General features: G+C 36.9%; 1 protein-coding gene across 6 annotated transcripts in view; it reads left to right on the top strand.

The window, feature by feature from the left end:
* The window catches only part of RABGAP1L (RAB GTPase activating protein 1 like), a 770,330-nt gene that overhangs the window by 479,188 nt on the left and 278,827 nt on the right, over positions 1–12,315 (top strand). For all 6 annotated transcript variants that reach the window (XM_047076973.1, XM_047076974.1, XM_047076971.1 and 3 more), the window contains one exon: positions 4,381–4,455. In XM_047076973.1, the coding sequence (XP_046932929.1) occupies positions 4,381–4,455 (75 nt within the window). The remainder of the gene's footprint in view (positions 1–4,380; positions 4,456–12,315) is intronic.

Raw genomic sequence — 12,315 nt, 5'->3', positions numbered from 1 at the left:
TTTTTTCTTGCTGAGGGAGGAGTGTTTCATTGTATGGATATACCATGTTTATACGCTTCCCTGCTACGGGATACCTGAGGCTGCTTACAGTTTGGGGCTATAATAAATAATAAATAAATAAACCTGTTAGGAATATATCTCAACTCTCTATCAGTCTTTGTTGTATACATTTGCATTCATTTCTCTTGGGTAAATACGTAGATATGGAATTGCTGAGTCATAGGGTAGGTGTATATTTAGTTTTCTAGAAAACTGTCAATTTTACAAAGTAGTTTTACTATTTTACACTCCTACCAACAGTGTTTGAGAATCCAAGGATACTGACATTTAGTGTATTGGCCTTTTTATTTTAGTTTCTGGTGGCTACATAGTAATATCTCACAGTGGTTCTCATTTCATTTTAATTTATTGTCTATTGATGTTGAACACTTGGCCATGGTCTTACTGGCCATTCATAGATAACCCTTTGTGAAATGTCTCTTCGGATCTTTTGTTTTTATTTTATTTATTTATTTTTTATTAAAAAAATTTTTTTTCAACGTTTATTTATTTTTGGGACAGAGAGAGACAGAGCATGAACGGGGGAGGGGCAGAGAGAGAGGGAGACACAGAATCTGAAACAGGCTCCAGGCTCTGAGCCATCAGCCCAGAGCCTGACGCGGGGCTCGAACTCACAGACCACGAGATCGTGACCTGGCTGAAGTCGGACGCTTAACCGACTGCGCCACCCAGGCGCCCCAGGATCTTTTGTTTTTAAAATTGAGTTGTTTGACATTGAGCTGTAGAAGACCTTTATGTACGTGTTGCAAGACTTTTTCCAGATATGTTTGCAAATATTTTCCCAGTCTGTGGTTTACCTATTTATTTTTTTAACAGTGTCTTTTCATCATTAGAGGTTTTTTAAAATTTGATAATATATCAGTTTATTCTTTTATAGTTAGCACTTCTGTGTCCTGGTTAAAAAAACCTTTGCCTTTACCAAATTACAAAGATATTCTGTGTTTTCATTGAGTAGCTTTATAGTTTTAGTTTTATGTTTAGAACTGTGATAAGTCTGAAATTAATTTTTGTGTGTGAAGTAAGGTAGGGATCCAAGTTCATTATTTTCCTCATATACATATCCAACTATTTGAGCATATTTATTGAAACAATTTTCATATACTTGCAAGTTGATACATATAAACAATTTTATTATCCTCATTGTATTATCTTGGTAACTTTGCTGGAATCAAATAATTTTATAAGCATGCCTGTACTTCTAGGCTTTTTGTTGTTTACTGATTATTTGTCTACCCTTCTGTCAGTTTTATACTATCTTGAATATTGTAGTTTTACAGTGAGTATAGTAAGGGCTTCTCTCCTGTTATTCTTTGTTCCAGAATTTCCACCCCCACTTTATAGCTTTTTCTCCAATCTGTTCTCTGGGTCTTCTAGCCAATAAGACTACTGTTTTATATCCAAGTTTTAGCCATCCGACGCAGTAGCCCTGGTGCCTGATGTTTAGCAAAAGCCATAAAGAATGGGAATTTTACCCAGTGTCGTTCCCTTCTTCCAAGTTTATTCTCCCCGCTAAGTTTCTGACTGCTTTTGTTTAGCTCTTCAGTGTCTTCAGGTAGCTGTTTTATATAATTGTCCAGACACAGTTTAAATTTGTTGCCAGAGGGAAGATTGGTCCAGTAGGAGCTGCTACTCCATTACAGAAGTGGTGTAGAGACGGTTTTTAAAAGTCGGACAGAGCAAGCATCTGGCCAGAGATGCACTTAAAGTGAGGAATGGGGAGAGATTTGGTGCAAAGGGAGGCAAGTTTCAAATAAAGGGAGAGGATTGAGTTCACCTCAGTTAGAGAAGGCTTATACTAAAGCCAAAACAGTGCTTGGAAGGACTCCAAGGATAAGAACTTGCTAGAATGCTGTTTTTTAAACTGTGAATCATAAAATCAATTTAGCAAGTGGTGTCTGAAAAGTCATTTTTGCTTCTAACCTAAGAACCATAAAACAAGTAGAAAGTAAGATCATTGCATTACTGATGTGCACTTTTAGCCTCAGCTCTCTAGTTAAAGAATAGTCTGTGGAGTCACTGAATTCATACCTTCTCTGTCTGATGTATCATGGACCTTTATTTTCTGTTAGAGTTCTCTTGTAACACAAATGAGCATATAAACAGCACACTTCTCAGTAAACATTAACTATCCCTCAGTAAATAGATCAAACATTTGTTAAAATGATGTCAGCGTCGGTGAAGCATGGGCGGCTTTTGGAGATCCACAGTTTTAAAGAATCCTCAACTGACATCTTTCATGGGGAAGGGGAAGCCTTGAAAATATATTTGCCATTCTGTAACATGCTGTCTCCTCAACAAAGCCCAGAGTTCCTTGTTCCTTGTTCATGAAAAAGGAAGTGACAGAGCACCATCAGCAATGCTCCAAATTGGGATAGAATTAGAACCTTTTCCCTCTTTCTTCCTTTTTTGTTCCTTTTTCTTTTCTCTCTGTCTGTAATCCTTCTTCCAGTCCCTAATACACACACCCATGAGCTCTGGATAAAAGTACAAATTAAGCAATCAGAACTATAACTGTATAAATCAAAGAAAATTAAATAAGTAAAAGGATGCTAATGCATCTTTCAATTCTTAAAATTAGGCAGAGCTCTGGAAATTGGTGATAATGAAGAAAAAGCTCCTTTCAGATTCATTAGGTAATGTTTCCATGATCCAATTTTTCTCTCATTAGAAGAGAGTGTGATAATATCATCATTAGCAGAAGAAGGTTAAGAGAGAACAATAGTACTTCAAAAGACATCATTAGGAGGGTGAAAAAGGCAGGGCACAGACTAGGGGAAAATATTGGTAACACACGTGTCTGGCAGTGACTCGCAAACAGAATGTATCAAGAATTCCCATGAATCAACAGTAATAAGACAAACAACCTAATGAAACAAGTGGGCAAGAGCTTGAAGAGAGTGTCACAAAAGAATATATATCAGTTGCCTAAAAGTACGTGATGGTACACCCTACATCTTTAGCCATCGGGGAAATGCGAATTAAAACCATAGGAATTAATAAAGAGAAAGAGACTGGCAGTATCAAGTATTGACAAGGACGTGAAGCATTAAATATTCATAGTTTGCTGGTGTGGGTGTGAAAACTGAGTTACAACCACTTGGGCAGACACTTTGGCAACTTGTTATGAACAAGTTAAACAGACACTTGTCATTTCAACCTTGAACTTCCACCCCTAGGTATTTACCTAAAGAGAATGAAAATCTATATCCATGAAAAACACTTGTGTATAGATAGCAGCTTTATTCTTACTAACCAAAAACAAAGAAGCCCAAATGTTCATCAGTGAGAGAACGGATAAACAGATTGTGGTATGTTTACACAGTAGAATAGTACTCATCAATGAAGAGGAATGACCTGCTAATGTACACAACCACATGGAAGAATCTCAGAAACATTATACTGAGTAAAAGAAGCCAGACACGAAAGAGTTTATATTAAATGATTACATTTGCATGAGAGTGTTTAAAAAAATCAAAGCTAATAATATGTTGTGAGAAAAACCAGATCAGGGGTTGCCTAGGGGAGGTGGTTTGACTGCAAAGAGGCATGAGGGATGTTATGGAATGATGGAAATATTCTTTAATAATGGGGTTACATAAGTGACCCAGTTCAAGGAATTGTGTGATTAATGTATGCTTTTCACTGAGTACAAACTCTATTTCAAGAAAGTTGTTTTCTTTTGTTTTGTTTTTTTAATTAAAAAATGTTTCAGATCCGGTACTTTAACTACCTTGGCATATGGGAGCTACTACACTTCCCCTCTTCCCAGTGGTGACTCTTCCTAGTAATCTTTGATAACCACTGCCCTGGACAGAGACAGTTTTTAGACTCACAGAATCATAATGCATTGTATTAAATGCATTAAATAGAAATCCCCTCACTAAAATGAAGCACAACACATAGATGGGATACATGGGATGGGATACATATCCAGGATTCAAACAGCACCATCGGTATATTTGTCTTTGCATTAGAACTCCACAACTACTCTAGAACCTACCCACCCTCTTCTACCCTTTGCTCCTGCCTTCCATGGTCTCATTTGCCTGACTATAAACCGTAATGGATCTTTGAAAAGTAGGTGTTCTGAATATCTCTTTATTCCAAATTCTGAAGATGAACCTGGAGATAATGGGACATTTAGAATTGCTTTAGAAACTATATAGCATCTTTGAGGATCCCACTGTGCTAATGATTCACACATTTAAGTTGCAATTGTGGTGCACAGCCTAGGGACAAGTTCAAGTAGTAGCCTGATGTTAACGTACATTAAAATCTGTGAATATTTACAGTATTTCTTTCTCTGCATCTTTTCTCTAGGCCTACTCTGTCTACGATGAAGACATTGGGTACTGTCAGGGACAGTCCTTTCTTGCTGCTGTATTGCTGCTGCATGTAAGTAATTTTCCATGTGATAAATGGCATGGTGCTTCCAAGTTTATTTTATTTTCTACTTGGTTTTCTTCTTCCTTCCCATTTTCCATTTATCTGATGGAGATTACACATGGCATGTCTTTTTTAAAATGTACCTTTGGTGATAAAGTAAGAGATCTGATGTCAAGTACAGGACAGTTTCTCAATTGAATTAATATTGCTAGCAAGAAGGGAATAAATTGCTTATTTGGAGTTATTTTTAAAGAGAACCCTCTAGAAATAAAGAAGTCAGTGTAACTGCTCAAATATGAGCAGGACTAGGACCATTATGAAGGAATATGGCAAGGAAGTCTTCTCTTTTCTGCAGTTTATTTTTGTATACTCTCTTTCCTCTCAGTCACCTTCATTTAACAGAACATTTATTGATCATCGGTCTGTCAGTGCTGGGCTAGGAAGTGCAGTTACAAATATGAATAATTTATTATTTGTGTTCTGGAAGGCCTCATAGTTCAGGGTGGGACACCAGTACTATAGGCACATACTTATTCTTTTTATGTGTCTTTACGGATTTTTCTGACGGTCACTAAAGACCTTATAGTATGCTAAGTAAAAGCAATACACAGAGTAAGAGCACAGAAAGGAGAATTACCCAACCCAGCTCTGCCAGAACTTTCAGGAAAGACTTTCTGGAGGAGATGGTAACCTTGCCAAGACATAAATAATTTAGGTTGGGAAAGGGGGGGGGGAGTAGAGATAGCTAAACACGAACATGAACAAATGCATGGAAACACATAAGGGCACAGCATATAAAGGAATAATATGAAATTACAGTTTTTGTTCAGTTACTGTCGGAAAATTTATGCTAGGAAGAGGTATGAGGTAAAAATGGTTAGATGGGCAGGGACCAGGGGTGCCTGGGTGGCTCAGGCGGTTAAGTGTCTGACTTCAGCTCAGGTTATGATCTCACAGTTTGTGAATTTGAGCCCTGCGTTGGGCTCTGTGCTGACAGCTCAGAGCCTGGAGCCTGCTTTGGATTCTGTGTCTCCGTCTCTCTGCCCTCCCTCCTCTCTCTCTCTCTCTCTCTCTCTCTCTCTCTCTCTCTCAAATAAATAAATAAATAAATAAATAAATAAATAAACATTAAAAAAAATTTTTTTAAATAAAAAGATGGGCAGGGACCAAATTATAAAGACTCTAATCATATCAAGAAATGTGGGCTTTATTCTAAAGCTAAGGAGGTGCCATTGATCAGTTTGAAACAAGGGAAAGACAGTGAGATGTTCATTTCAGATAAATTCTTCTTATACCTTGTAGAGGGTAATTGAAGGGAGCAAGCAGGAGCAGAGAGACCAGTTAGGAAATATCAGTCTAAATGAGAGATGTTGAGAGCCAGAGAAAAAGAAGCAGAATAAGAAGCATGCAGGAGGCAAATTGGTTAAGTTTTATGGAAGGATTAACAAAGGAAGAGTCAAAAGTAATATATCTAATTTTCTAGCTTTGGTGACTGAATTACTTGGATTTTTAGCTGAGAAAGAATATAACATCCATTGAGATTGAATGGAGAAAAATGATTAGGAGTTGATGATGAATTTTGTTTTGAATTCTTTGGGTTTGGGATATTTTGGGGACATCTGAGTGAAGCTGTCCGCCAACCAGTTGGATGCTGGAGACTGATGCTGGGGGGAAAATCACTGCTGAAATCATGAGAGTAGATGAGATCATCTAAGAAAAATAGAGTAAAACAGTATAGAGCCCAAGAACTGAATTCCAGATATTGAAAGGATTGATGAGGAGGAGGAATTCTTGGCGGATTTCTGATTTTCAGGAAGGAAGAAGCAGTGCCGTCACATGTGGCAAAGAGGTCCAGCAAGTTTAAAACACAAACAAGCATTTCTTTTAGGTTTGCATTCTGGACCTGAAGAGCGATTATAGTAGATTTGTGGTCCTGATTCTGATAACTTGATTCTAATGATGACAATGATGTATTGTAATAAATCACTTTATTTAACTTTGAGTTTGATACCTTCCTCTGTTGCATTATCATCTGTTTGTGGCCTTCTTGATCTTTTCCTTGTTATCCTCTTTCTTTGATTTCTCCATGGCCCATCTTCTTGGTATTCTCTGTGATAATCAAGCACTTCATGGCCACAAATTCCCAGGGCCCTTGTTCTGCTACAAAACCTACCTAGTGTCTAAAATAGCTCTCTAACACAAGAGGCTGCTGTAGGCAGTGACACTGATGTCTTCACCAAGGTTCAGAATCCCGTTTCTTCTAAATGTTTTTTTTTTTTTTTAACGTTTGTTTATCTATTTTGTGAGAGAGCAAGAGAGCGTGAGAGAGAGCCAGCAGGGGAGGGGCAGAGAGAGAGGGAGAGAGAGAATCCCAAGCAAGCTCTGTGCTATCAGCACAGAGCCCAATGCAGGGCCCAATCCCATGACCATGAGATCATGACCTGAGCCAAAATCAAAAGTCAGACGCCCAACTGACTGAGCCACCTAGGTGCCCCAGAATCCCTTTTCTTCTAAAAGGAGCCTTTATAATCACTCTGATGAGAAGCTAAAGCTGAAGCCATGGGTGGTGAAACTTTGTCTTCTACAAAGTAATCTTTGCGTATATCATAGTTTGGCATTTTAGACCTGTGGTCCTATTAAACACGTTACAGTATATTGATTAAACTTCACTGAGAAGAACATCTTTCTGAGAAATCTGTTCTCACATTTAACAGAGGGTTAATTAAATATAAGTTCATATTTATTTGGAAATACCTTACCATGAGAAAAAGAGATAGTGACCCAAATAACTAGAAAGCTCAAAACCTAGAATTTTTTTCCTACATTATCTACCCTCATCTTAGAAGGGTCACGTGGCAAGCTTGCATTCTAAACATACTCACAAAGTTGCTTTCAAGCTGTATCACAAGATGGCTAGAAATTCAGTCTAGTTTCTCACACTTTGTATAATAACAATTATGCAGTTGTTGCCATTGCTTATAAAAATAACTGGAAATACAGAAATACCTACAGAATCTTTGAAGAAAGGGTCACTGGTATGCAGCATAGTGTTAATGAGAAGCATATTATTGTTGTTTTTAATTGAGAGTGTATGCAATAATTCTTTTAATCAGCATATTCCATTAAATGACCAACTCATCCATTAACCAACTTGAATAAGAGAAATCAACTGTAATTTTTTTTCTTTTTCATATTTTTGCCTCTGTGGCGTAAGCAGGTAGAAGAATAAAGGCTAGCTTAAACAATTCATCAAATACGCTATCTCAGGTTCCAGGGAGATATGTTATTTGCTACTAACTAATTTTTTATCAGTTACATAAGCATTTGCTTCTTTTTGCTGCCAGACATCCTTTGGCAGCTCCATATTAATCACTGTCAGAATCTGCTTCTTTTCGGATACTGTCTTTTCCTCCCCCATGGTCATTTATATTTCACAGTCACTGCCTAAGAGAAGGGAAGATCAAAAATGAAAATATGTTCAAAAACAAAAGATTAGAATTTTTAAGGTTTTCCATTGTCTAAGTAATTTTAGGAAATAATTAATTTCTCTTTCTTGATACTTAGAAATTTCCAGATGCTTTGATAATAGCTTTGCAACTTGTAGTATTTTAAGCCGAAGAATTGTCTGTCACAGTAGATGCTATTATATCTATTGATAGATTACAAGAAATTTATCATTTACAGTTGGAGAAGAATATTATGGCACAGATTGCTTGTAACCATTATAGTGTTCATGTGCCTTTGATGTTAAATATGCAATAATAATCAGTGATATCATCATTATAGTATTAGTCATTGCTTATTTGGAAATATGATAAATGATATTCTTATATATATTTCATTCTAAATATCATATAAACTATTTTAAATAATTTTAACCCAATATGTTTTACTACCATACTTCTTGTCAAGAAGTTTAACATTTTTTTTTCATTGAACATACATTTTTTTTTAGACCTTCAGAAAATCATGTTCCTTTTTAAGGTTAAATTAGTGTATATATACTATTATTGGCAAGCATGGAAGCTTTCCAACTACAGAAAGGATTATTTTTGGATAATCCAAAATGTTTAAAACTATTGAATTAAAAAAAAAAACTATGACTGGGCACAATTCCTTCAGAAACCAAAGGCTTTGTCTGACAAAGATATGCATACCCAGCAATTCCACTCCTAAATATATATTTTAGTCAAACTTATGCACATGTACACCAAAATTGTGTGTTAGAATTGTCCTCAGATCAGTGTTTATAACAAACACCTCAAATGTCTGCTGTTAGAATGTCTAATACTAGAATTGTAATTAGACATTAAAATGGAAAAATTGTGATATATTTAATAGAACACTATATAACAGTGAAATGAATGTTTTACACTACATAAATTAATGTGAATGAGTCATACAAACATAAGGTTTAGTAAGAAAGAAGAGTATACTTGGTATCATTTGTTATGTTTCCCTTTAGTGGAAAGTTCATAGCAGACAAAACTGAAGTCTATTTTTAGGATGCTACGTAGGTGGAAAATATAAATAACACCAATGAAGTGATTACTGATAAAGTCAGAATAGTGATTTCTTATTTATTTATTTATTTATTCATTCATTCATTCATTCATTCATCCATTCATTTTTGAGAGAGAAAGAGAGCACATGCGAGCCCAGGGAGGGGCAGATAGAAAGGGAGAGAGAGAATCTCAGTCAGGCGCCATGCTGTCAGACTTTGTGATCTCAAACCGTGAGATCATGACCTGAGCCCAAACTGAGTCAATGCTTAACTGAATGAGCCAGCCACCCAGGTAACCCAGGATAGTGATTTCTTGACAAATGAGGAGTCATAATTGGGAAGTGACATACCAGGATCTTCAAGAGTACTGACAGTACTCTATCTTAACCTGGGTGGTGGTTACATTTGTCTTTATAATTATTTGGTTTCACTTTATGATCAAATTATTTATTAAAGCATACATTTAACTTTTATGCATTTTTGTGGGTTATATTTAAAAATGAAATAAGGTTTAAAAATTACAAGTTACAAATCCTTTAATGCAACTCCCCAAAAAGATAGGTTTAAGATAAGATTTAACCAGTGGACTTAAGAAATGAGAAGCAGAGGGGCGCCTGGGTGGCACAGTCGGTTAAGCATCCGACTTCAACCAGGTCACGATCTCGCGGTCCGTGAGTTCGAGCCACGCGTCAGGCTCTGGGCTGATGGCTCAGAGCCTGGAGCCTGTTTCCGATTCTGTGTCTCCCTCTCTCTCTGCCCCTCCCCCGTTCATGCTCTGTCTCTCTCTGTCCCAAAAATAAATAAGCGTTGAAAAAAAAATTAAAAAAAAAAAAAAAGAAATGAGAAGCAGAGCTACTTCTTAGTTTTATTAAAACATTTCTGGGGCGCCTGGGTGGCGCAGTCGGTTAAGCATCCGACTTCAGCCAGGTCACGATCTCGTGGTCCGGGAGTTCGAGCCCCGCGTCGGGCTCTGGGCTGATGGCTCAGAGCCTGGAGCCTGTTTCCGATTCTGTGTCTCCCTCTCTCTCTGCCCCTCCCCTGTTCATGCTCTGTCTCTCTCTGTCCCAAAAAAATAAAAAAAAATAAAACGTTGAAAAAAAAAATTAAAAAAAAAAAAAACGTTTCTGCAGAACCGAAGATGGAAGATACTGAGTTCCTAGTGTCTTTATATGTATATGTAAGTAAAAGTACGTGTGCCATTATATTATTCAGCATTCTTCTACATGTGACATAACCTTGACTTAGAGTAGCTGAAATTTTTAATGAGCTGTATTTTTTAATAAGTCTTGTACTCCTAAATCATTTTTTTTCCTTAAGATCCAAGAAATTTTTCTGTTCCAAGTTAATTCTTGCTTCACTTCTTTTGAGCCATTTCACAACATCTCCATGTGCGTAAATACACTCAAGACATCTTACCTTTAAAAGCAGTCTCTTGATCTTCCCATTAACTACTGTCTTTGGTTTCTCTGCCCTTTCAAAGCTGAACTCTTTCATGGGTAATGAAAGGCACAACTATACATTTGAATTGTGGTTTAATACCTTTCAAGTTTCCTAAACTCTCTGAGCTTCAGCTTCTTCATTTATAAAATGGAAGTAATATTATCATTCTTCTAGGATTTTTATGAATATTGAATACTTTATATTATTAATGAAAAGGGTCTTATTTTGTATCTGGCACAAAAAAAGCATGCAACCATGGAATTAAATCCAGACTTTACTTAATAGATGTGTAGTTATTGGAAAATCACTTAACTTCTCTGAACTCCACTAGTTAATATTTAACATGTAAAAATAATACACACCTTACAGAATTTTTATGAGGATCAGATGGAGTCATGAACGAACACCTCTAATAATACTATTTGTTGCTATTTTTTTCTAAAATTGGTAATTATTTACTCTGCCTTTTCTTTTGGACCCTTGTCCCACTAGCTTAAATCGATTGCACACAGCAAACTAGTATGTTGTACAATATGTTTTATGGCTTATAAATAGACATTTAATTTAAATATATTTTAGCATGTATTTGATTTAAAAGGAAAATGAACAGCTAGAAGTTTTCGTTTTATTTGCTTTCCAATTTGTAAACAGAAAATGAACACTCACGAGTTCATGATTTTCAGAGTTGTCACTAGCATCTTTCTTTGTTGAAGAAAACTAAAAATTAGTGGAATTTTCATTGCCTTCATGGAAAAACATAGATTTATTACAGAAATATATGAAACACCATCATGGATAACAGAAAATTTAGTTTTATCCTAAATAAGGGGATTATTTTATATTAACATATAATTTTACTTTGAAACATATGTTGATGTATCTTACATCAGGTGAGCCTTAAAAACTTTTGAAGTACTTAGACCTGCTTTGTTTTATGGTTCATTGCAGAAAGAAGCAACGAAGCTTAGAGACTGTCTCCATTCAGTGTTAGTACAGATGGCAGATACTTATCAACATTTGTTACCAAACAATGATTACATCATGATTGATTCTCAGATTACACATGTGAGTCAGGTCCTTAGTTTTGTATTTCATAGAGCCATGGATGATATTTTGATATCTTAAATTATAAGATGTTAATACTTATCTCCTCCTTTCCCCAATAAAACAGCACTGATTTTACGACAGAGATCCTATATGTATATAGCAAAGATGGGCATTCAATATTAGAGATCCCCATGCTCCAGATTCTTAATATTCTTAAAAAAACGTATATTGGTTGGCAGTTCTGCCTGATTTGGATCCCTAGTCAATGGGCCAGACTGGCCATGGAACGTGTTCTGCTTTGCTCAAGACAGGGAAGGAAATTCCCAGTTGCTGAGCTTAGCCTCCAGTCCTGACCAGAGAATCCAAGCTACTGTAGATTCCATGTTATAGCCCTGCTCAGACAGAGACCCAAGTCAGAAGCCATGCCCAACTCTTGATCATAGCCTCTGGCCCTGCATAACAGTGACCCTGGGCAGACTCAAAACCTAGTCTACAGAACCACCAAGCCAGAGTGTCCAGCCTACAGTCTTGCCCAGGCTATGCTCCTACTCAATTGCTGAATACAGCCTGCAGCCTCACCTAGTTAGGAAACCTGGACAGTAATTTCACCTGAGCACAGAACACAGTCTCTAGCCTCACTCATCTGTGGGATAATAGCTGGAAACCCCTCTTGACCAGAGAGCCCAGGCAGTTACTCTATCCAACAGCAGAGCACAGTCAGTGGCTTGCCTGGTTGTGAAGCCAAGCCTATGGTCCTGCACAACTTTGAGATATGCCCCATGGCCCCACCTGAACACAAAGGCCAGCCAGCATCACCATCTGGTCAGGCAGGACAACCTGAGACCTCACTTGACCAGGGGCTATTTCAGGGGCCAACC

This window comes from Lynx rufus, unplaced genomic scaffold (assembly GCF_022079265.1).
Source record: "Lynx rufus isolate CCGP_SWC_20201006 ecotype Redwood Valley unplaced genomic scaffold, mLynRuf1.p SCAF_15, whole genome shotgun sequence".
Lineage (NCBI taxonomy): Eukaryota > Metazoa > Chordata > Mammalia > Carnivora > Felidae > Lynx > Lynx rufus.
This window is presented reverse-complemented; position numbering and strand designations above follow the sequence as displayed.